Source organism: Gymnoscopelus braueri (assembly GCF_963280865.1).
Source record: "Gymnoscopelus braueri genome assembly, chromosome: 4".
NCBI classification, from domain to species: domain Eukaryota; kingdom Metazoa; phylum Chordata; class Actinopteri; order Myctophiformes; family Myctophidae; genus Gymnoscopelus; species Gymnoscopelus braueri.
The window spans coordinates 43,092,738-43,114,388 of NC_137605.1; the positions used below are offsets into that span (position 1 = coordinate 43,092,738).

The window sequence follows — 21,651 nt, forward strand, 5'->3', positions numbered from 1 at the left end:
TAGGGAGCAGGAGGAGTGACCCAAGTGTTTACACACTTGGCCGCCCCTCCAGCTCGTAAAAAACAAGGAACATGGCGTCTTTTTTAAAGCTTACATTTTGTGCAACCGGACGGCCACTAGGGAGCAGGAGGAGTGACCCCCCCCCCCCCCCCGGCGGGGGCAATAAGACGCGCCGTCGCATTAACACCTCGTCTCCCATCAATACGTGTGCGACAGCTCAGATGTGCAACACCGTGTCTGTCAGGCCTGTCAGGGCCTGCAGTGGCCAGCTGCTCACTGGGCCTGTGTGCGTGTGCGTGCGTGCGTGCGTGTGTGTGTGTGTGTGTGTGTGTGTGCATACGTGCGTGTGTCCATAAAAGGGACATAAGGGGAGGAAACTGAACAAGTTGAGTTAACAATTAGGCAGCAATCTATGCTGACTCACGTTCAGATTAACAACCTGTGTGATCTGGCACAGCCAAACGTGACGGGGAAGCGAGTCTGTAGGAGTCACGTCACGGCATCCATCAACCTCCACATCTAGCTAATGCACACTCTGGCCGTATAACTCAACTCCCTGGACTTTTTCCAGAAATATCGATCTTCTTTAATGTTTTATTTGTTGTGGTGTTTTTTTTTTAACTTTCTCTCATCCTCCATTCTTGTTCTTTTTGGTGATCTTATTTATCGTTAGCCTTATGGCAGAATTGCCTACAGTAAGTAATTTTTGGGCCAAATTGAAATTTCTGCTTAACTCTACTCTCCTAACACTGCTGCTTCATTGAGCCTTATTGCTTATGTCCTCAGCATAACAGAATGCTTGTTACATTCCAAAAATGAGTTAGGCAATTATGCTACAAGGCTAACTTTTTGACTTATGCAACTATCAATTTGTCTCTGTCGGGCGGAAACCTCATATGTCCAAAACAGTTACACAAAACAGTTACTTTTCAGGATTGAAATGCAAAAGTAGCAAGAATTGCAGATCTACAAGCTCAATTATCTACGATAACTTATTAATTGGTGCGATTAACTTAAGGCAGGTAGGACTTTAAAGTGGTCGGGGAGTCGTCTGATCGTTAAGCATTACACATTGCAGGAGTTTATTTCTTGAAATCGGCTGTCATATATCTTTGTGGTTTTCACCCTATAGATTGATCCCCGACCAGGGTTTACACACTGTAGGATAGTTCACTAGGATGCTATCTCCAGAGTCAGACCCAATACATACATTTGTGTTTATTCCCATTCATTTTAATCGACGTATCCCGTGATATGCCTCTCTCCCTCTTCCTCTCTCTCTCTCTCTCTCTCTCTCTTTCTCTCTCTCTCGCGTACGTCAAGTGCGCTGAAGCAGTTGCCATGTCCGCTTATTATAAGCGACTTTGGGATTGTTTTTCTGTAAAGTTGCTTGAAAGTGTAGTTGCTTTTTTGGCCTTGTTTCCTAATGTTGTTTGAACCAGTTGTTCTCAAACATTTTCATGGCAAGGACCCCCAAATTAATAATAATAATGAATTGTCCGCAGAGGCGCAGACCTCCCCCTTCTGAAAATATGTTGTGCCATAGACCCCCATACAAGATCTGTGTGGATTTTGAAAATATTCCAAAATTCCCCCCCCCCCCCCCAATTTCTTCTTTAAAAATAGCCTATCTACAACGTGAGCTTGTAGATCGTCTATTTTCAAGTATCCAATGTATTTGTATATAGGCTTAAAGTGCTCATAGTCGCTTTTGTTGGGATTGTTTTCACAAACCTGGTTGCTTATTTCTCTCGCAAAATCTGGCAACACTCACTCACAGACAACAACGACACACACACACACACACACACACACACACACACACACACACACACACACACACACACACACACACACACACACACACACACACACACACACACACACACACACACACACACACACACACACACACACACACACAGATCGCTCGCTCTCTGTGTCTGTCTTTCTCTCTCTCTCTATCTCTGTGCAATAGTCTCAAATAAACAGCCCGGCCCCCTTTGAGCACGCTCGCTCACTCTCATTCTGTTTTATAATAATGTTTAACTTAATACAGGACTGGACGGTAACTATGCGGGGGATCTGTTTGTTGTGGTCAGGTCCACCGACCTTCCATAGCCATTGGTGGCTGTAATGTGCTCTCATTGGCTGTAGCGTGCATCTCCTCGCAAGTTGGTCGTAGCTCCATTCATATTGTATGATATTGTCTGCTGTCCTGTCTGGGACACATCTGAATATCTAACAGGGTAGTTATCTGAAAACGGTCGGAAAGCCGTCACAGAGCGGATAATCGCGGCCAGATATCGTATCGCGGAGCCTTTCACACACAGCGAGCATTAGCTCGCCGATGAAAGGCCGATCTGCGTCAGATCGGGAGGTTTTGTCGGCGAGCGCCAAAAAAAGTCGGCGACAGCAATATCGGACCAAATGTCCTGCAATGTGTACCTGCCTTAACTGTTTGCCCAACTAGATCTTATTGTCTCTTGGTTTCGCTCCCCCCCCCCACCCCCGACAGCTCTCTGCTTTTTTTCAGCCAGAGAGGCAAAATTGGCCCCGATGGCATGGGGACGGAGCCATCACAAATTAATTCACAGCCCAGGCCAAGAGCACTGAGTGCCAGTGCACAGAAATGGCCATGAAATCTCAAAGTGATCAAGAGTGAAGTGGAGCGGAGAGAGAGAGAGAGAGAGAGAGAGAGAGAGAGAGAGAGAGAGAGAGAGAGAGAGAGAGAGAGAGAGAGAGAGAGAGAGAGAGAGAGAGAGAGAGAGAGAGCAGACTGTGTGCAACAGTTAATCCGACTAATCAATTTAATGAATTATAAAAATTGATTAATAATCAATACGTTCATGAGATGATCGATCCCTATTTTGGGCATGTCATAAATTATTTTTCAAAGAATTTCAAAGAATTTCACAATGCATTATGTATAAAATAACGCTTAAGTGGTTAATCTATTCATTGATTCATTGAAAACATAAAACAAAAAACACCCTTCTCGATTATTCAATTAATCAAAAAATAAGAAAAGAAAATAATCGATAGTTGCAGCGTTGTGTGTGTGTGTGTGTGTGTGTGTGTGTGTGTGTGTGTGTGTGTGTGCTGCAGTGTTTGCATTACAAGCTGTAGCCACACCAAAAAACAACACAACACCGTGCCCACCCCCCCCCGTCCGACCGCCGTCCGAACGCCCCCCCCCCCCTCCCCCTCCACTTTTGCGACGTCAGCAAGTCAGGCACATGACTCCTCCCACCAGAGTCACCTGGCTGGCTGTTGATGGATGTTATGAGGAGAGAGAGAGACGGCGGACTTTGACCAGACGCTCTGGTCAAAGTCGTCCGACTGTGACTCATAGCACTGTGACCACAACAACAAAAGCGTCCGGCGGCAGGGTCAAAGAAGATAGCGCTGCCGGTAGATCATCTACCGTCACACAGCTATAGCGAAGCTTCTGCTTGCATGGCTGTGCAAATCTCCCAGAGTTAAGCAAGCGGCCCCCGTTTAGCCTATCAGCAGTTGCAGATGCAACTCTATATTTATAGAATTATTCGAGCGGCAGTAAACGACAGCCCCCGTGGGGGACGTTGTTGGTTGGTGGTGGGTCGTCTCTCAAAGCCATTTTTTGGCACCGGTCCCGGAACACGCCTCAGCATTGTGGTGGCTGTCTGTCCTTTTCTTTACCCATAACCCCACTCTGGGTTATGTCTCCCGGCCAAGAGAAGCCTCAGCGCATCCCAGCCCACAGTGACATTTATATGAGAGTAACACTGATGGATTCAGTACATAATTAATATAGTATGCAGCAAAACCGCAATTGATTTTCTAATCCGTTTACCTTTGGATCTGTTCAGGAGGAAGGAGGAGGAGGCCTGGCCGGGCATGATTTATAACCCTGTTTGTCCCATCGCTCCTATCTGCTCTCTCATCTCATCTGTTCTCTCCATCTATCTCTGCTGTCCTCCATGTCTCTCTATCTATCTATAGTATCTCTGTCTCTATCTGACACACACAGACAGACAGACACCCCTTCTTGATGTTCCAATTGACTTCGATCACGATTCGTTTTTTACCAAATGTATCATCTCCTTTCCCCGCTTTTGATAATTTTTTCCCCTCTCTCTCAACCCCTGTCTGTCTGTCTGTGAGTGAGTGAGTGAGTGAGTGAGTGAGTGAGTGAGTGAGTGAGTGAGTGAGTGAGTGAGTGAGTGAGTGCGTGCTCGCGTGCGTGCATGCAGCCCCATTCACTGTCCTCCTTATGACTTTATTTCTGCTCACTTTATCATTAGAGAGGGGCTACGGTCTAACGTGGAGGGCCAGGGGGAGACGAGAGGACATGGTGACGACCAAGAGGAGATTACACCAGGAAGAGACAGCGGACTAGATTTGATTTGTGGATTTGTTGGGTCCATAAAAAAGGCAGATCCAATCACGTGGGGCTTAATTCACGCGGCGGCACCTTCCAAACAAACTTTTATAGACGTTTATAGACAACTAATGAAATCTTAGTGGGAACTACACTGAACACAACATAACCAGAACAGAACATAAATAACCTTTTCCCAGATGACTACCCCCCCCCCCCCCTTCCTTCCCCTTTTCTCTCCTCACCCAACCTTTCCACTGTTCAACAGTGGTGGAAAAAGTACTCAAATGTTTTACTTAAGTAAAAGTATCAATTCTGCAATGTAGAAATACTCTGTTAAAAGTAAAAGCCCGGAATTAAACATTTACTTGAGTAAAAGTACAAAAGTATTGGTATCAAAATGTAAATAAAATACCAAAAGTTTAAAAAAATACGTTTGAAAATAGCAGATCTACACATTGTGAGCTTGTAGATCGGCTATTTTCAAATGGCCAAAATGTATTTAGGGCTGTGTTTTGTAATAATAATCAAAATCTACAAAGTAACAAAGTTTCCAAATAATTATAGTGGAGTAAAAGTACAATATTTGCCTCTGAGAAGTAGTGGAGTAGAAGTAAAAGTGCTACTGGAAAAACTCCAGTAAAGTAAAAAATACCTAAAAATGTTACTTAAGTACAGTACTTGAGTAAATGTACTTAGTTACTTTCCACGACTGCTGTTCAATTCTACACCATCACCACCACCACCACGTCAAACACCTCCGGCCACAGGAAGCGGAAACAAAAGTGAAAAGCCGGCAGGCCATGTTGTTGAGCAGGCCAGTCTGTGTGTGTGTGTGTGTGTGTGTGTGTGTGTGTGTGTGTGTGTGTGTGTGTGTGTGTGTGTGTGTGTGTGTGTGTGTGTGTGTGTGTGTGTGTGTGTGTGTGTGTCTGTGCCAGGCCAAAGCTGGCTGACGGGTGCCAGGCCAAAGCTGGCTGACGGGAGGTGGAACCCACGCCAGGGGCTGACGTCATACTATTCAGGTGGTCAGACAACGTTTCATAGTATATAAACTGATGAATTATATGGCCTGTTTTGGCCATACTAGTCATTGCTCAGCTTGATCAAAACAAATAGTTTTGATCATCGGTGCCATTATTTTGTGTATTTAAGTTATGTGTTCACTGTTCAATGCCAAAATAATAATAATAATAATGAATCCGAATTATTTGTATGACAACTAATCGTCAATTAAGATTTCATGATCATGGCCCTGACCGCTGGCGTAGCGGTCCGGGCACCTAGGCTCCAAAGTAGCCTGACAGCGTGTCGTGGGTTTGAGGCCTGATCCCGACAGCCTTTGCTGCATGTCACTCCCCATCTCTCTCCCCATTTCCTATCAACCTACTATCCTATCAATAAAGGCATAAAAGCCCCCAGAAAGATATTTAAAAAAAAAAAAAAATATTTCATGATCGTGACAGCCAGCCCTAATCCTACGAAAGCGACAGAAGCCCTGGTTAGGTATGTATGAGAAATGAGCGTCCCGTTTGGTACCGACATGTTCTGTCAGGGAACTCAGTGCAGTTGCTGCTGGCCGACCATTGGTCGGTCTCAGCTCCATGCTTCTAATCTCCAGCCAATCACACTATTCACTTCATAATAGAGCACCCTATTTAACACATTGAGTGCCATAAACGGTCCGGACCGTTTTTGGCCCATTTATTTTTTTTATATATTTTTCCCACGTGGGGCGCTCTAACGAAATTTTGGGATCATCCAAGGAGTCTCTAAGAACGAGAGGCCGGATGTGGATCGATGTCAAAAATGCTTCCGGTCGTCCGCTCCGATGTTAACTCCTTGACTAAAAGCTAATATCTCCTATTTCTTTTTAACTTGGTGGAAATGTGCCGTTTTCGATCACTCTGCAATGGAGGATCGCGTTAGAAATATTATTGTTCCAGGCGTTAGTCGGGACCCTCCGCCGTCTCGCACGCAGGCTTTGTTTAGATGCGCGTCCTCGTCGGGGCTTCTACAGCACGCAACATATGAACGTAAGTGGATGGAAGATATGCTGGCACTAGATGTACCCTATTTTAATAAACCTCTGGCACACGATGTGTTAAATGGGGAAGTTGCATTGCTCATTCCTTGCTTGCCGTTTGCTGCTGCTGCCTACTGCTGTCTGTTCTGCTGCTTTAACACTTGCTGCTCACCCTCCACCACCCCAGCTACCACCTGTCGTTTTTGGATCTACTTTTATGTACTGGGGGATTCAGAGTCCCTATTGGTAGGGAGATGTAATGCTTGAGTACCTAAAAGAAGATCCAATTCCTCGCCAAACCAAAATAAATATATTGTTCATTTTATATTCAATAAAAATATATTCTATCCATTCATGAGTTGTCCTGATTGAACACTGCATCTGGGACCTTTCTCTGTCCCAGTGAATATGTTCCATTAAAGGCAGTCAGACGGAAGCAATCTTCTCTCACCTCAAACTGTGAATCAGTGGATGTCAGACAAAAGCTGTAGGTGCAAACACACACACAAAATATGTATTTATGTCCACATAAACAGAAGTACAAGAATGCCTTGTACAAAGGACATAAACACCGCCAGTGCAGTCAAATCATAGCAAAACAGCCAGTTACACAAAGTGCATATAAGGCAGAACATTGTTACATACAATAATGTTGTCAAACACAGCAGACAACAATCATGGGTAGAGTTAACAATGCCTCCTCCAAATTGAGCCCAAAGTTATTTCCCATGCACCAGGGTTTCAATCGACACAGTCTACTGGCACAAGTCTCCACAAAGCGTTATACTACATGAGCCAGAGCCCCAAAATTGAGCAATGATTATCGAAAGAGTGGGCAAAACCAAACCTATATTAAATTGTTCATAGGGTCAATACGAGTAAATAAATATATGATAACCTTTCCACAGGAGTAGCTTTTTCATGGTTATCACACATTTTGTTATTTTCCCCATACGTACATGACAGGTGAAAAAAATACAAAATTTAAAAAAGAGTTATCATAATGAAACTTCCTGAGCTGATTACTTACATGAAGACAATGATTTATCGTATTACAAGTTTTCTGAAATTGTATATTTAAATATGCAAATTAGGCATTGGGAAAATATGCCCACATTTGCATAACTTTCCAGAATCAACATTGGAACATTGGACAAAGCCAGAGTCGACATACTTATTTCATTTTGTTAAGATGTTGGAGTCAAACGTTTTTAACGAGGGAATATTCAATATCTGGCTCAATTTTGGGGCTCTGGCTCATGGACTAAATGCCTAATTTGCATATTTAAATATACAATTTCAGAAAACTTGTAATACGATAAATCATTGTCTTCATGTAAGTAATCAACTCAGGAAGTTTCATTATGATAACTCTTTTTTAAATTTTGTCATTTTTCCCCCTGTCATGTACGTATGGGGAAAATAACAAAATGTGTGATAACCATGAAAAAGCTACTCCTGTGGAAAGGTTATCATATATTTATTTACTCGTATTGACCCTATGAACAATTTAATATAGGTTTGGTTTTGCCCACTCTTTCGATAATGAAATCTTGTCTGGCTCATGGACTAAGACAGAGCTGGCCTGCGCTGCATTGCACTTATTCATACTTCACTACTGTTTAAATGAAACATGACCTGAACAGTGAAGTCAGCCGTATATATATACGTGGAATTTGGGATCTTTCCTTCTTTATTTTAGTAGAGCTGAGCCCAAACTGATATGATAATGATGATGATGATGATGATGATGATGATTTTCGAACTCTTTTGAACTCTTTTGAACTCTTTTGAAAACTATGACCTATAATGACAGGTAGAAAGTGGCTGAAAATCTGATTTGATACGACTTTATTATTCGCTCTCACTGAAATTAGTCTTGCGACCCAGCAGCCAAGTATGCAACACATAATACACACGTTATTTGACAACACAGAAACAAAACAAATTTCATACATAAAAACATGAAGAAAAGAGCAATGTCCACCATTCGTCCTACCCCTGGCCAGACTCTAAATAATGCCTCAAAGTCGACTGATGGACAACAAAGGACTTCTTCAGTCTGACCTTATTGTATGTTGGAATGCCGTATCTCCTTCCTGAAGGCAGCAACCTATATTCCCCATACAAAACATGGCTAGTGTTTGAAGTGATATTCCTTGCCAACCTTAGCATACTGTTATTATATGTAGATGTATAGAGTCATTCCTGTTATGTTGTGACATAAGCTTGGTCTAACCTGCAGGCTATATACTGTAAGGACTCTTCAGACTTATAAAGCCTTTTGCTCGTTCGTAAGACCATATCGACGTAGTTAATCAGTTGCAGACCAATCTATCTGTTTGCCAACTTTGTCTTCATCTGTTCTCATCCACTGTCCAGTCTGCCAATCGGCCTGCCTGTCTACCTGCCCATCTGTCTGTCTGTCTCTCTGCCTGCATGCTTGATTCCCCGCCTGTCCCGTTCCGTATGGAGTTACATTTGTGTCTTTATTAACCAAACAAAAGAAAAACATTTGAGAGAGAAAAAATATAAACAGAGCAAAGAATAGTTTTGAATGAAAACAAATTAAAACGGCAAGCAAAAAATAATAATTTGTAAGCAAAGGAAATGATATAAAGAGAACAAAAAACTATTTTTAATTAAAACAAATTAAAAACGCAATCAAAAAAATATATTTGCAAGCAAAAAAATATAAGATTTGATAGAAAAAAAAAATAATTGAGAACAAAACTTTTAAAATTCAAGAGTAAAAAAATAAGGAAAAACGGTTTAAACTACATAAAACAAAATACTTAGTAAAATGTTTGGGTAATAAAATGTGTTGTGCTAAATAAAAAAAATTTAATGTTTTTTTTCCTCATTTTCGAATGAAAGTAGTTTTTTCTGATTGCAAAATGCCTTCTCTCTCAAAACCTATGTCTTTGGTCTCGATTCTTTTTTTCTCTCTCTTGGATTTGTTTGTGTGAGGGGTTAAAGTTCAGAAGGCGGGTCCTACGCTGATAGATGTAAGACACCTCTCCATTGGTCACTTGGAGTCTGAGTGACAGCTCCCCCTTCCTTATGTAGCTTGTTGAATGCAGGGATGGAGGTGTGTTACGGCCAGCATGGTTTTTTGATTGATTGAATTATTAGCAGTTTGCAAAAAAAAAAAAAAACATGAAAGTATAATGCAAGGTCAGCTAAGAGTATTTAAAACCCAAGAAAGATGACTTGTTTCCATTGGGGTCCTTTGTACTCAATTCATAGAGACATTTAATGACAGACAGATATACACTACTATGCAAAACATCATAAAAAACAAAAACAAAAAAGATATGTACAGTAAACAGTTTGAGTAAACAGATTGATGGAATACTTTATTAACAGTAGGATACAGAGGTACAATTGTACAATGATTGTTATAAGGATAACACAAAAAGGCTTGTTTCCATTGTGGTCCTCTGGGACTGAGGTCAGAGCTCCATTCCAGCCCTGGACGCTACACTATTCGTTACAATATTGAGCATTTTAGGCTATTAGCAATTCAGATGATTCCCTAATGTTAGGTTTCTGTTCTACTTACAGTTTGTGATCTGTATTTAAAATTGTTGTATTGTTGTTATAGTAGGCCAGTGGTTCCCAAACTTAGGATCGGGACCCTCAGAGGGGGTCCCCTGATTAGCTTAACGGGCAACATCGTTTTCTCTCTCAACAGTAAACAAACCAACCTATACAGTATAAGTGTATACAGGGTAACACATTTCTAAAGTGACAATTTAATGACTTTTAAGACCTTTTTAAGGCATTGTGCGCTTGTAGTTCGGCTATTTTCACAATATTTATCTGTGGAACCGAGTCAAACTAAATCTAATGCCTACAATTTCAAGTGCTTGTCAGGGTGGGTGGTCCCCAGTTCAAGTATGATTATTTTGGGGGGTCCCCAGTTCAAATATGATTATTTTAGGGATTCACAGCCTGAAGCACACTATCAGACGAAACGTTTCCAAAGCAGTCTATCTGGAATGGGTCTGGCCAATAGGCCAGTCACTTCAGCCTTGCCTTAATTAGAATAACGAATATAACATAAAATAATCTATTTTGAACTGGGGACCCCCCAAAATAATCATACTTGAACTGGGGACCACCCACCCTGACCCAGGCATTAGATTTAGTTTGACTTGGTTCCACAGATAAATATTGTGAAAATAGCCGAACTACAAGCGCACAATGCCTTAAAAAGGTCTTAAAAGTCATTAAATTGTCACTTTAGAAATGTGTTACCCTGTATACACTTATACTGTATAGGTTGGTTTGTTTACTGTTGAGAGAGAAAACAATGTTGCCCGTTAAGCTAATCTGGGGACCCCCTCTGAGGGTCCCGATCCTAAGTTTGGGAACCACTGGCCTACTATAACAACAATACAACAATTTTAAATACAGATCACAAACTGTAAGTAGAACAGAAACCTAACATTAGGGAATCATCTGAATTGCTAATAGCCTAAAATGCTCAATATTGTAACGAATAGTGTAGCGTCCAGGGCTGGAATGGAGCTCTGACCTCAGTCCGAGAGGACCACAATGGAAACAAGCCTTTTTGTGTTATCCTTATAACAATCATTGTACAATTGTACCTCTGTATCCTACTGTTAATAAAGTATTCCATCAATCTGTTTACTCAAACTGTTTACTGTACATATCTTTTTTGTTTTTGTTTTTTATGATGTTTTGCATAGTAGTGTATATCTGTCTGTCATTAAATGTCTCTATGAATTGAGTACAAAGGACCCCAATGGAAACAAGTCATCTTTCTTGGGTTTTAAATACTCTTAGCTGACCTTGCATTATACTTTCATGTTTTTTTTTTTTTTTTGCAAACTGCTAATAATTCAATCAATCAAAAAACCATGCTGGCCGTAACACACCTCCATCCCTGCATTCAACAAGCTACATAAGGAAGGGGGAGCTGTCACTCAGACTCCAAGTGACCAATGGAGAGGTGTCTTACATCTATCAGCGTAGGACCCGCCTTCTGAACTTTAACCCCTCACACAAACAAATCCAAGAGAGAGAAAAAAAAAATCGAGACCAAAGACATAGGTTTTGAGAGAGAAGGCATTTTGCAATCAGAAAAAACTACTTTCATTCGCAAATGAGGAAAAAAAACATTAAAAACATTTTATTTAGCACAACACATTTTATTACCCAAACATTTTACTAAGTATTTTGTTTTATGTAGTTTAAACCGTTTTTCCTTATTGTTTTACTCTTGAATTTTAAAAGTTTTGCTCTCAATTATTTTTTATTTTCTTTCAAATCTTATATATTTTTGCTTGCAAATATATTTTTTTGATTGCGTTTTTAATTTGTTTTAATTAAAAATAGTTTTTTGTTCTCTTTATATCATTTCCTTTGCTTACAAATTATTATTTTTTGCTTGCTGTTTTAATTTGTTTTCATTCAAAACTATTCTTTGCTCTGTTTATATTTTTTCTCTCTCAAATGTTTTTCTTTTGTTTGGTTAATAAAGACACAAATGTAACTCCATAGTTCCGGGGTTCTGCACTTGGGTCCACATGCCAGACCTTAACCCATTCATTAATTTAATTTAATATAGGCCCCACTCCTTGGGGTGTTTTTTGTCACTGTATATTTGCACATTCTCTGCATTTACCCATCCTATAATCACTAGGAGCAGTGAGCAGCCATTGTGCGGCGCTCAGGGAGCAATTAGGGGTTAAGAGTCTTGCTCGGGGCCTGGAATCGTACCTGGGACAACCAGGGACTCTGGGTCCCCAGGCGGGCTCATATGGCCGTCCCATTAAGACCTGAGGCCGATTCTAAAAATGTCTTCTAAATCCTAAGCATCATTGGTGCTCAAACTTTTTCATGTCAAGGACCCCCAAAATGATATGTATTTGGCCACAGACCCCCAAAAAAAATATTTATCAAAGAGCTACAAGTTTGTATATCTGCTATTTTTGAAAAATAGTGACACACACACTCATATAACTAAAATCGAAAATGCACACAGATGCTTTCCCGGATTGAATGGGTTAACATATACTTGCCAATACTGATGTCTGCAAAAAAGTCAAATATTGGCCGATATATCGGGCAACCCGACATATCAGTCTGGCTCTGGTGTTATTTATTTACTATGTCTCCTCTTTGTGGACCCCGCTTGTTGAACCCATTAAGACCGGGAACGCATCGGTGTCATTTTAAGATTTCTTCCCATTCAACCGAGTGCCACGCTATGAGCTTGTATATCTGCTATTTTTTTTTAAATCGTGTAATTTTTTTGCAAATCTTTGAATATATATATATATGTTTTAAAGCGAACATTTTTAACTCCGATCTGCGCTTCTGGGGGTCCCTGGAACAACATATTTTGAGATGGGGGTCCGCGGCCAAATACATATAATTTTGGGTGGTCCTTGACATGGAAAAGGTTGAGAACCACTGATATAACAGCATACGTTTTTCAGAAAACTGTTAGGTTTTAGAAGACATTTGTAGAATCCCCAGAACCAAAGATTTGAGTTAAAAATGTTTGCTTTAAATATATATATATATTCAAAGATTTGCACATATTTTCAAGATTTTTCAAAAATAGCAGATCTACAAGCTCGCATATGTGCTATTTTTGAATAGTCAAAGAAATCTAAAAATGACACCGATTCTTTACCGGTCTAAATGGGCTATTGTTCGGAAGACAGGGAAAGTGCAGGCGCCTTGCAATCACGCAGCAGGCCCGTGCACCGTGTGCAGGGCAGAGCGTGTGTCTTCTCCGTGCACAGGTGTGACTGAGAACCAGAGGTGACACACAACACCACCTGGCTGCCACACTTAAAGACTACTGTATGCCCGGGTTGTCCCCGACAACAGATCTTGGCCTTTTAATTACAGACGCTCTGCACTGGAGCACAAAAACACAAAAGAACAAAGGTTATATATCATGTTTTGTTTTTGGTGTTTCTTTTCCTATCTTCCAAGGAACTGGAACAGGCCAGTGGTTCCAAACACAACACTAGAAGACAGACAACACTAGAAGACAGAAAGAGGATGTATGTGGTCTGTTGTTCCTCCTACGCACTGGAAACATGTTACCAGTAATCCACCTCCATTACAGAGAACAGTTTGACTGAAAGGGAAAGTGTCACTTACGCTGAGTTCTGTTCTCATCATTTCTGACGTGCACATTCCTTTTTTTAGAATTCTGTCTGTCTGTCTGTCTGTCTGTCTGTCTGTCTGTCTGTCTGTCTGTCTCACTCTCTTCTCAACTGCAATCACTCACACCCTGAGGAACATAAATGGTTATATATGTAGTACCTTACCTTACATTATATTTCACATTAACCCGTTCTCTCTCACACACACACACACACACACACACACACACACACACACACACACACAGACACACAAAACAGGAAGGCACCAGCCTCATGAGCAGTTAGGGGTTCAGTGTCTTGCTCAAGGACACTTCTACACAAAGCCAGGGCGAGCGCCGGCGCTATAGGTGTTGAAATCTGACTTGCGCTCAAAGGCCACGGCAGATAGGGTCCCGAGAGTCAAATTAACACTGAGGATTTGACTGTGAACCTAAGAACGCCATGCAGCCAAACGCTGTGTGTTTTCTAAATACTAGTAATTATTGATTATAGATTGTGTGTCATCTGTCTGTGGTTAAATTAACACTCAGGATTTTACAGTGTACAGTATCATGTGGGTAATAATAGCCTTGACTGCGTGTTCACACTAGCAGCGTGATCCATATGGTGGAGTGGAGGGGGACGGGAAAGAAAAAAGCTTGCCTTTCCCCCTTCTTCAAGGACAATGCTGCTGTGCTATCAAGTGCAAACAACGCATGCCACGCACGCACGCACACACACACACACACACACACACACACACACACACACACACACACACACACACACACACACACACACACACACACACACACACACACACACACACACACACACACACACACACACACACACACACACACACACACACACACACACACACACACACACACACACACACACACACACAGATCTCAAACTCTTTCATGTGAAACTCCTCCAAATTCATGTGTGTTTGGCCACGGACCCCCAATCTGAAAATATGTTGTGCCATGCAGGGAGGAACCCATATTAGAGAAGATTTGTCAATATTTGTCAACATTTTTCATAAATAGACTATCTAGATCGGCTATTTTCGAACAGTCAAAACATTTTATAGGGCTTACGTGTTTAAACTGTTCCTCAATTTGCTGGGGACCCCCTGGACCACACTATAAGAACCAGTGCGCTAGCAGGTTTGTAGATAGATGTGATATGATTCTCTAGTTAGAATGTATTCCGATAAGCATAGAAAAGGCCTTTTGCAACACAATGAGTGAGCTTTGTTCTCTTATCCGTGTGGTGGAAATCTTGATTCTTCATGCGGTGTTCACACACTGGCAGACACAAAGCTAAAGTTTACCATTCATTTTCAGATGGAAGCCAGCGACATGAACATACAAAGAGACACCTGACACTTGTAGCTGCTACAAAAGCTACAACCGCTACAAAGCTACAAATAAGTTGAGCTGGCTTCAACTTCAGATACAAAGCTACAAAGCGACATATATGCTAGCTTTGTATATTTTGTATCTGCCAGTGTGAATGTTGCATTACTGTTGACAGTGAGTAAACAGCAAAATACTGAGTGTTAAAATGTAACCATAAATGTGTGAAGATGAACCCTCAGGGTACATGGTTACACTTGAAATTAACACTCAAGGGTTTTTTACTGGGTTAAAGAAAATAGAGCTCGATCCCGCCTGCAATGTAAACACGAGTCCATGGGCGCACGATAATGAATGAACAACGCAACTGAACTTTAAGTGAACTTGGTACATGTTCCCTTTCGACATGTTGGGTTGTCAAACACGCCTGCAGATGTGTAAGGACCTACTGATGTTTAACTTGGGATTGCCTAAACAAATGTGTGTTTACGTTTACGTGTGTGTGTGTGTGTGTGTGTGTGTGTGTGTGTGTGTGTGTGTGTGTGTGTGTGTGTGTGTGTGTGTGTGTGTGTGTGTGTGTGTGTGTGTGTGTGTGTGTGTGTGCGTGCGTGTGTGCGTGAGTGTGAATGTGTGCATGTGTACACACTGTACTCGGGCTGCCTGCAACTATCGATTATCTTCCTAGCAATTATTTTATCGATTTTTTTGTTTTGTTTTGATTCATCGAATATTACATTATTTGTTTTTACATTTTTAATACTTTTTTGACTAAATCAATTAAGTCTGATTAATGACTATAACGATGGCACACGTTTTGAGCTTGTAGATCATCTATTTTTGCTATTGAAAAAAAGAATTAAATAAAAAAGGAAAATGTCATCTTTAACAAAAATCAATTATTTATTTAAATACAGTAATTGATTAAATCGATTAGTCAGATTAACTATTGCATCCCTAGTACACTGTATGTATGCCCACATATCCACACGTGTGCCAGTCTCTCTGTATTTGTGTGTATGTGACGTGTTGATATTCATGACCGCTTATGCTCCCCCTCAGGCACACACAGTCGACACGTCACGTCAGCCCCGGGAAACCGTTTTATCACCTTTCTGTTCTGCTTTACTGTCTCTGACATCCCCACCACCACCACCACCCCACCCCGTCCAGGTTCTTGTCTGTGCTTCCCAGCTTGATGTGTGCTTAACGTGACACGGCACAGGCAGAAGGCGCAGGCAGGGCCTGTCAACACATGCAACGGCACAACACCAGGGGCTCCCGGGGAAATTCCACGTGAGCCGCGACGGGCGGCAAGTAACAACAACCGCTCCCGCTTTCTGCACCGATGCTCCCGAAACCGTCCTGTGGTGAAAGTATTCCACGCTCAATCAATCATTGTATACGATCAACAGTTGTTGTGGGCAAAGATTGTAAGTAGAGCCTATCGACCGATGCCACATTTCAGGGTCCGATGCCGATCCCAATTTTGGAGAGCGCTAGCTAGCAGCTAGACCACCGATTACCCATGTTTTGACCCATATTTTGTCAAAACGTGCAACATTTTCTAATAACCAATTTGAAGGGAAAAATTGGGGCCACTAAACCTTTTCAACTGGTGGTCCATGGCCAAGTAGATATAAATTTGGGGGTCCTTGACGTGAAAATGTTTGTGAACCACTGATCTACCTGCAAGGTTAAAGGAGGTCAAATCCTTGTGGTTTAAATCAGATAGTGAGCCTCTATTTGAGGAGACAAAAGGAGAGAGGAGACTAGGGATGTGTAAAAGTGACCACGCCCCTTTTTCAAATTAGCATTTTTTCTTTTTTTGACTGGGATTTCTTTGGGTGATATTGTTCTGGGGATTTTCATCAAATGACTCATAGGTTATAATAACAGCATTGCATTGGCCTATAAACTGATTTTCAGAAATTAACAAAGACAGTACAGTAGCATGTACATCTTTTACATTATTGTAACTAAACTACTAAAGACGCGGTGAAAAAAACAATATAGCCATATGCATATGATGCATATGATGCATTACAGAATATAGAGCCTTTATCCAAAGTGCTTTACAAACCCATTCACACACACTATTAACACCCCGATGGCAAAGGAAACCATGCAAGGGCACCAACCTGCGCATCGGGAGCACTTAGGGGGTTCAGTGTCTTGCTCAAAGACAACCACGACTCTAACCCAGGGGGAGCCAGCCAGGCAGGGATCAAACCGGCAACCTTCCCGATTCTGCAGCTGCAGCTCTACCTCCTCCCTGAGCCACTGCCGCCCAGTGACTGAGCCTGCCTCCGAATGAGGTGACAAGTTCAAGCAGTCAGTCATTTAACAATCTAATTGCAGGCACACATGCGACACTGTGTGCAACGCTGCTCAGACAGACCGCCACTTCAGTCTGAACAGAACGAATGGCGGTGAGGTCTTAACGACGGCAGACTGAATCTTGTGTTACTGGTGTTAACTGAGGTAACTCGGTTCAAGTTTATGACTCCCATGTCAAAGCCCACCTTGACTATAGTATGCAGGACAGAGATAAAGGCCAGGCTTTAATGGAGGAACACAGAGACGGTACCGCTCAGGGGGAGAAGAATTAGTTTGCCAATAATTCCTCAGGTGCATTCTTCCCTCATGTACATTTTAAGTCTCGATCTTGCTCTTCTTTAATCACTCTCTCACTATCGTGTTCAACCCTATGATGAAATGTCTCCCTAAACTAATCCCTCAGCATCCACCGATGCAATTCTGCATATTCTTTGCGGAAGAAAACTGTGATCTTTAGGTGTGTTCAGAACCTAATAGGATAAATAAATTTGACAAAACGAATGTCGCTCTAGTCTTACAGCTACCCTCTGTATAACTTTCATGTACGAATCGAGGTCTCCTGCGCAAGTGCTGAAATGTTTATTGTTTACCACTGAGCAAATAAAGTCTGCCTGCTTGCTCAGGGGGAGAAATTACATTTTGACCTTCAGGCAAATACCACTTGTCAACCAGGCATGTCAAACCAGGCAGACACAGGAGCTAAATGTCTCAATAGAACAGCAGGACTGCCAGGGAGACCAGCCCAATTTTATACGTTATATTATAGTCTACCATGCAGATTGGACAAAACAACATTGTAATGTAACACACACACACACACACACACACACACACACACACACACACACACACACACACACACACACACACACACACACACACACACACACACACACACACACACACACACACACACACACACACACACACACACACACACACACACACACACACACACACACACACACACAAAAGGTTACATAATACAGCTTAAACTGAAGGGGACAAGAGCCAAGAGCCTGGCTGCAGTTACTGACAACAGTCAAATGTAGGCTAGCTGGTCACACCTTTTCTGACACACAAACCCTGACACACATACTGTATCAGATTGAAGCGAAGCCCCTGGCTGTACGGAGTGTAACTGAATATCCACATGTCTGCCAGCGGTACGGTACGATGCAGTGTAATCAATTTGTGCTTCCAAAAAAACACCAATGCTGCTTATAGTCATGAAGGCAGCAATGTAGTGTGAGAGTGCATTACGTGAAGGTAAACATTCAAACATTCAGCAACTTTCTTGCAAATTCATGGGCCATCATCCTTCAATAAAGTAGTGTGGTGGGCTCCTTGCTTGCGCTCTGATTCATGACTCGTTTATGACTCTCTACCAGGGAGAGAGTTACACAGGTTCGAAGCAGAACAGGGATGCTAGGTGTTCAAGTGGTTGAAACATATTGGATGGGGGTGTTGGAGGTTTGAGTTTCACCTCAGCCAACCCTATACCACATGGTCAGTTTGTTGTTGGTTGGTGCCATCTGGAATATGAATATTTTAAATCAGTGGTTCTCAAAGCGGGGTCTGTCTGCGGACCCCCAGGGGATCCCGAGCAAAATGATTGATAGTTAGGAGCCAAAAAGACCTGGCTTTACAGGTCTGTAACTCTGACAGTGTACAGGGTACAGTGTACTGTATACTGTCCCAGTTATGGGGATCCAATGAATATCAAATGATCCTTGAAATTAAAAAAGTTTGACAACCACTGTTTAGAATATAAAACAGAAGTCTAGTCAGTCACCACCACCTAAAAATGGCATAAATGTGTTGTGGGTCTCTTCTTACCTCCAAACAGGTGAGGCGAGAGGTGTGCTGGCAAAGACCCTATCAACAACCGGGGACCCCCGTGGCCCCCTCTGTCCCTTTCCCCCGACGACTCCTCCGGGGTGCTGCTGCCGGAGCCCTGGTGCGACCTGTAGGCTCCTCCTCCGCTGTTGGGGATGTTGATGCCGGACTGGGGTCTAGTAGTGCCCCCCGCGGTGCCCGACACGCCCACCCCGACAGTCCTCGTCCCCCTGAGACCACCACCACCTCCTCCTCCCGACGACGTGGTCCCGGAGGCCCCGTGGTGGTGGTGTGCGTGGTGGTACCTCATCGCCACGGCCGCGGTCCTGCTGTTGCCGTTGCTGGACGCCGTGCTGGAGGGCAGGTCCGAGCCCGAGTAGGCTCTGGTCCGGCCGTTGGAGGACGCAGTCGTTGGACTGCTCTGCTTCGCCCCCATGTTTTACCACCGGTCACTCTCCGGTCCAGTCCACCGGTCTAATCCGGTCCAGTCCACCAGTCTACTCCGGTCTGGTCCACCGGTCTACTCCGGTCCAGTCCACCACCAGTCTACTCCGGTCCGGTCCACCAGTCTACTCCGGTCCGGTCCACCAGTCTACTCCGATCCGGTCCACCAGTCTACTCCGGTCCGGTCCACCAGTCTACTCCGGTCCGGTCCACCAGTCTACTCCGGTCCGGTCCACCAGTCTACTCCGGTCCAGTCCACCACCAGTCTACTCCGGTCCGGTCCACCAGTCTACTCCGGTCCAGTCCACCACCAGTCTACTCCGGTCCGGTCCACCAGTATACTCCGGTCCAGCCCGTGCCAACAGTCTACTCCGGTCTGGTCCACCACCAGTCTACTCCGGTCCAGTCCGTGCCAACAGTCACTCAGGTCCGGTCCGTGCCAACAGCCCACAGCCTCCACAGATTGACTTTTTAATTATTAAAAGGCTGCACGGGGCGTCCTGAGGGACGCTGTGCCAGATTTTTTACGCAACAGAAAGTGCGCGTCTCCGCGGAACAGGCGTTCTATAAGGCAAAACAAATAAAAAATAAAAGTGTATTCCGTGTCGCTAAGATAACATCGAGATGGGTGACAACACCAGAGAGTAAAAGTTTGAAAAGGTAAATAGAATAAACAACACGTTAAACACAACGTCCCACCGGCTGCGAAAGTAAATAACGAAATGACACGTGCATAAAAAATAAAAATAAAATAACTTAAAACGAAGCGTTCGATCCGTTCAAAGTCACGACTGTAGACCACTACTACTACAGTACTACTCCATGATGTCCATCCAGCTCTGCACTTATTATTATTAAATCTCCCCTCGTCCCGTTCGCTCGCTGTTTGCACTTAAAATGCTTCGGCTGGTATTTTCTTCTCTTTAATAATGCCTCCTCCTCCGCCATACCTCCTCTTTTATAATGTCAAATAGAGAGAGAGAGAGAGAAGGGAAGAAAAAGAAGAAGAAGAGGAGCAGAGCAGACGCACCTCCTCTGCACAGCCAGGCCGACAGGCTGGCTCACATGAAACTGTTATAATGAAAGTCCAAGCAGGAGGAGAGACACATGATAATGACAGAGTGAGCCAAGCGGACGGCACAACTCTCTCTCTCTCTCTCTCTCTCTCTCTTGGTGCGTTCAATGCGCGTATGAGCGCGCGTGCAACACACACACACACACACACACACACACACACACACACACACACACACACACACACACACACACACACACACACACACACGAGCCGTGCGTTGCCTTGTGAGCGAGGGGGGCGGGTCCCTCTGGCTTTCTGCGTCGACAGGTGACGTCAGCGGCAGCATAGAGACAGAGAGAGAGAGAGAGAGAGAGAGAGAGAGAGAGAGAGAGAGAGAAAGTATTAATAACAATAATAACAACACGACCCACCCCGAGCCCAACCGATTTTAATTGACGATGAATTGGCATACAAATAATTGCATTTAATGTTTTAATTGTGTTTTGGGGCATTGGATACAAAAAAAAACTAGAAACAACATTTCTAAGACATTTTAAGTGTGCCTTTTGATTAAGTACTTTTACTCAAATACAGTACAGGAGTAGTACAACACTGCATCTGGAGCAGCAACAGAATAAATAAAACATATTTTTACTCAATATTTACTTTTAACCCTCTAAAACCTGAACTATGAAGGAAAGGTCAGAAAATTCCAAAAATTTTAAAAGGGACACTTTATTGGGTCTTAAAACATTTTTGATTTTGTTTTATTTTTTTTTACATTCCTTTGTATCATTTATTTGTTGTATCATATTTGATACAAGGGGTATTAAAAGAATATTTCAAGTCGGTTTTACTGACTCCCCCTGGCCAGCCAGGGCGCCTGATGGAGGGGAAAGGAACTGGTTGGAATAACGTGTTCCTTCCACGCGCTACGTCCAACCAGGGAAACTCTCCCCTGTCAGGTGATAAGAAGGTCAGTTAGCTCTCATGCATTGAAGGAGGCATGAGCTCGGCCCTGGCCTCCCTAGGTTGGCAGAGGGAGTGTAGTGCCCAGGATTAAATAGAGATTGGCACTGGGTGTAAAAAATAGGGTTACAAAATCGTGGGATAAAATTTTG

At 42.9% G+C, this 21,651-nt stretch overlaps 1 protein-coding gene across 1 annotated transcript in view; it reads right to left on the reverse strand.

Moving 5' to 3' along the window:
• Nucleotides 1–20,573, reverse strand: part of znrf2b (zinc and ring finger 2b) — a 137,386-nt gene extending 116,813 nt beyond the window's left edge. The window contains exon 1 of the mRNA XM_080427356.1: nt 19,069–20,573. Within this exon, the coding sequence (XP_080283482.1) occupies nt 19,069–19,504 (436 nt within the window). The 5' untranslated portion in view covers nt 19,505–20,573. The remainder of the gene's footprint in view (nt 1–19,068) is intronic.
• Between the last annotated feature and the right edge of the window lie 1,078 nt (nt 20,574–21,651).